General features: G+C 45.6%; 1 protein-coding gene across 2 annotated transcripts in view; it reads right to left on the bottom strand.

The window, feature by feature from the left end:
* Window positions 1–4,104, bottom strand: part of LOC102765753 (serpin B8) — a 14,034-nt gene that overhangs the window by 8,956 nt on the left and 974 nt on the right. Inside the window, exon 2 of one of the 2 annotated variants that reach the window (XM_006756809.2) lies at window positions 877–1,116. In XM_006756809.2, the coding sequence (XP_006756872.1) occupies window positions 877–1,116 (240 nt within the window). Of the gene's footprint in view, window positions 1–876; window positions 1,117–4,104 lie in introns of those variants that run through there. The other variant, XM_015559470.1, reaches the window with a different exon arrangement.

Below are 4,104 nucleotides of genomic sequence, written 5' to 3'. Positions count from 1 at the left end.
GGGAAAGAGAACACAACAAATAGGTGGCTGGAATGGATCTAGCAGCCTGACCTGGGAAAATTTCAAGAATGAGCAGAAATAAACATGAAAATGTCTCACCAGCAATTTTACAGAGGTTCTCCAGCCCAACCAACACCCCAGCCCAAAGCCTCAGTCCTCCCGTGAACTGGATGAAACAACCACGGAGATTCAGACAGTGGTCACGCTTCTGTACACCCTGACATGAGTGGCAAAGTGACGAGCATAAGCAATTTTCTGGGTCGCTTTCACAAGACGATCGAAGAAACTAAGACACAAAGAGGGTAAGGACTCCTTCCCTAAGGTATTATCCTCCACTTCAGTGTAGCTGAGGTCACACCGAACCCCCATCAGATCAGTCAGATCATATATTCCTTCTAAGTGACTCTGGGTAATAAAAGTCCACACCTGTGTGCATTCTTCCTCCACTTGTGCACAATCATACATTAGAAATAACTTGTTTGACAGAAAGTGCATTTACATAGCTAAGTTCCCATTTGAAATGTGTTAGCAAAAGTTAAAATATAATAAAGCTTAAATTTTTGGCCTTCTTACGGGACAAAATTATAATTTACCTTACTTCTCAAAGATACAATTTTGCTGTAGCATACTAATGCTTTTTATCCACAGAAAATAACCTGAGACTTGATTTCTCCCATAAACACTAAGAGGAGATTCCCTGCCCTATCTAATTTACCTGCTCTACCTATGTCTGCCCTTTGTCCATCAGCAAGTGTCCCCCTTCCCACCTACCAGCCACACTGGCTTTCATCAGCTGGGATAGATATGAAAAGACCAGCCCTGCAGAAGCAGAGAAAAAACCATGCATTGTTCTTCCTTTGCGGCAGGCACACCTACCTGGGACATCTGGGCTGCAGTGTCTCCTTTGGCCCCCATGAAGACCATGGCCAGGGCAGAGGAGATGCTCAGGGGAGATAAGAACACATTCTGTGAGTTGTCTTCTTCACCCAACATTTTTAATAAGTTGATGGCAAAAGTGCCATTTGCTTCCCCAAAGTCATCCATCGGGGAAGGTCTGTTGATGCCAACGGAAGGTCTGTTGATGGATGATACCAAAATGGATCTTGCCCAATGAATCTGAAAAGGAATTAATTTCAATATTAAAACAAATTAACACCTTTGGGTACCAGTGCCACAATTCAACTGTGTCATAAAAACACAACACAGAAGCACACCAGCCAAACCCTCTGACACCAGGTGTGGTCGGCAGAATAACCATACCCCAAAGACATCCACGTTGAATTCCCCAATCTGTGACTACATTATCTTATGTGGCACGAGGGACTTTGCCGATGCCAGCGAAGTAGGAATAATAAGACGGGGAGAGTCTCCTGGGTGATCCACGGGGGCTCACTGGAATCACAAGGTCCTAACAAGAGGAAGGCAGGAGGATCAAGGTCAGAGATGGGATGATGGATGCAAAGATCACAATGATGAGAACCCAGGAACCAAGGAATGCAGGCAGCCTGTGAGGGCTGCACAAGGCAAGGAAACTGATTCTTTCCTTGGGCCTCCAGAAAAAGGAAACAAAACAGTAACTCTGGGGACCTATTTTGGACTTCTGACCTCCAGAACTGTCTGATAATAAATTTTTGTTGCTTTCAAGCACCAAACTTGTGGTAAGGTTTTACAGCATCGATAGGTAACTAATACACTGGTTTACTCACCAACTAAATCCCAGAGCTCATAACTGATCCATCCTTAGCAACAGGACCTCTGCTGAGGCTCGGACACTCTCCAAGACCTGCTGACTCCTAATCTCATTTGTACACTAAAGCTGTTAGAGCAGAGTACAACTGCTCTTTAAATGCAGTTCCTCATGTTGTGACCCAACCATAAAATTATTTTCGTTGCTACTTCATAACTGTAATGTTGCTACTCTTATGAATCGTAATGTAAATATCTGATATGCAGGATGGTCTTAGGCGACCCCAGTGAAAGGGTCGTTCAAACGCCAAAGGGGTCGCGACCCCACAGGTTGAGAACCGCTGTGTTAGAGGATTGGAACTTTAAACAAAATGGACCTTGCCCAATGAGTCTAAAAAGGAATTAATTTCAATATAAAACAAAATAATATCTTTGGGTACCAGTGCCACAATTCAACTGTGTCATAAAAACACAACAATGTGATTTCCAGTCAATAAAATGAGTTGGCATTAAACTAGTTTTCCCTTTACAGGTGGACAGACAAGGTCAGGACTCATATTAAGGTCTCATAATAGGAGTGGCCGAGTTGGCCGCAAAAGCAAGCCTTCTGGTACCAAGTGTGTCATCTTCCTCTTCCTGGGGCTTTGAACACCTGCCAACTCCCTGCTCCACTCCCCTTCCTCATACACACACCCCAATTTGTTCAAAGAGCATCTAAGTAGAACTTTCCTTATTTGGGTTTGGGCAAGGAAATGAACAATAAATGTCATAATTCCCACCTGCGAGCTCCCTCCCTAGGGGAGACACACAGACACAAATGCATGGTTACAAGCCAGCCAGGGGCCCTGTAACAGGAGGATTTACAGAGAGCCATGGAAGACCACAGAACAGCAGAATGAATTTACTTTAGCAGCCCCTGTGGTGAAGATGAGTGGTGAGCTGGCCCTACAAGGTGGGGCAAAAGTTTCTGTAAGCTGGTGAAAGGGGGAGGTGAGTTTTAAGGCTGTGGCTGTGGGATTGGCAGATGCAAAGAATGTAGCAGGGCGACATGTTTGTGTGTGGCCAGGGAGGGGGTCTATGTGGTGTCCTCACAGGGACAGGGTGTGGTGAGTCAGGATGGGCCCCTTGTACCAGGTTTAAAAGTCTGAACTTGAGCTATTGGTTGGAAAGCCATGCATGGTTTTTAAACAAATGCTTTACAGGATATATTGGAATTTTAGAGAAAGACTGTGGCTCACCCTATAGCATGAAAAAAAGGCTGGGGACCCAGCGGGTGGACCACTGCCATTGATCAGTACAGCTGAATACAGAGGAAGCTCACGCACTAGCAGTGATGGCGAACCTATGACGCGTGTCAGAAGTGACACGCGAACTCATTTTTTTGGTTGATTTTTCTTTGTTAAATGGCATTTAAATATATAAAATAAATATCAAAAATATAAATCTTTGATTTACTATGGTTGCAAAGATCAAAAAATTTCTATATGTGACATGGCACCAGAGTTAAGTTAGGGTTTTTCAAAATGCTGACACGCTGAGCTCAAAAGGTTCGCCATCACTGCACTAGAGAGTGAGAGATGGAACTGCCCTGCTGGGGGACTGATCACATCAGGGCAGGGAGCGGCGCGAGTCAAGGATTACACTGAAGCTTCTTAAAGACAACAGACCCAAAGTGGAGTCACTTATGTGAAGCCCCACATCACCAAACCAAGACTTAATTACAGTTTCAGCTCTCCCAGAAACGGAATCTTAAAGCAGTCCTTCAGGGTACCTGATCAGCACTAGTTAGGTCATCTGCCTGGTGGCCCCCTGCCGTCCCTAAAGGAAAGCAACTGCAATAACCCACCGGCCTTTTGCCCAATCCTTGTCCTGGTCCCTTCTGCCTACAAAAGCCTCTCATTTTCTACAGCTCCTTGGAGCTCCTTTCTGTCTGCTAGATTGGATGTGGCCAGGCTCAAACTGACCTTTTGCTCAAATAAACTCTTTTTTAACGTGCCTCAGCTTATCTTCTAATAGACTGCTAACTAATTATGGTAAAGAGGGGCCAGGAGCCACAGGAAGTTCATATGAGGAGCCAGCACGGAATGGGGAAGGTGTACATTCCAGGTGACATGTGTGGAACACACCACACCAACAGAGCAGAACTAAGACAGCCAGGGCGTTGGCAGGTGACACAAGGTGAGCAAGGGTCCTAGAGGGAGAGCTTGGGAGCCACAGCATCCTGACTCCAGGGGAGTCTAGGCAAATGGGATGATATCCCTCAAAAGGTACAGTGGAGGCAGAAGACAAGAAAGTCACCTAGTTCTGGGGAATGTCCAATGTTTGCAGGTAGGAAGAGGAAGAGGGCAGGGACTGCCACCCAGCAATCCGGACATTCTGGGAGAGCTGATTCTGGGAGAGCTGCGACTCTCTCTCTCT

The sequence above is a fragment of the Myotis davidii genome, unplaced genomic scaffold, assembly GCF_000327345.1.
Source record: "Myotis davidii unplaced genomic scaffold, ASM32734v1 scaffold11, whole genome shotgun sequence".
Classification (NCBI taxonomy): domain Eukaryota; kingdom Metazoa; phylum Chordata; class Mammalia; order Chiroptera; family Vespertilionidae; genus Myotis; species Myotis davidii.
This window is presented reverse-complemented; position numbering and strand designations above follow the sequence as displayed.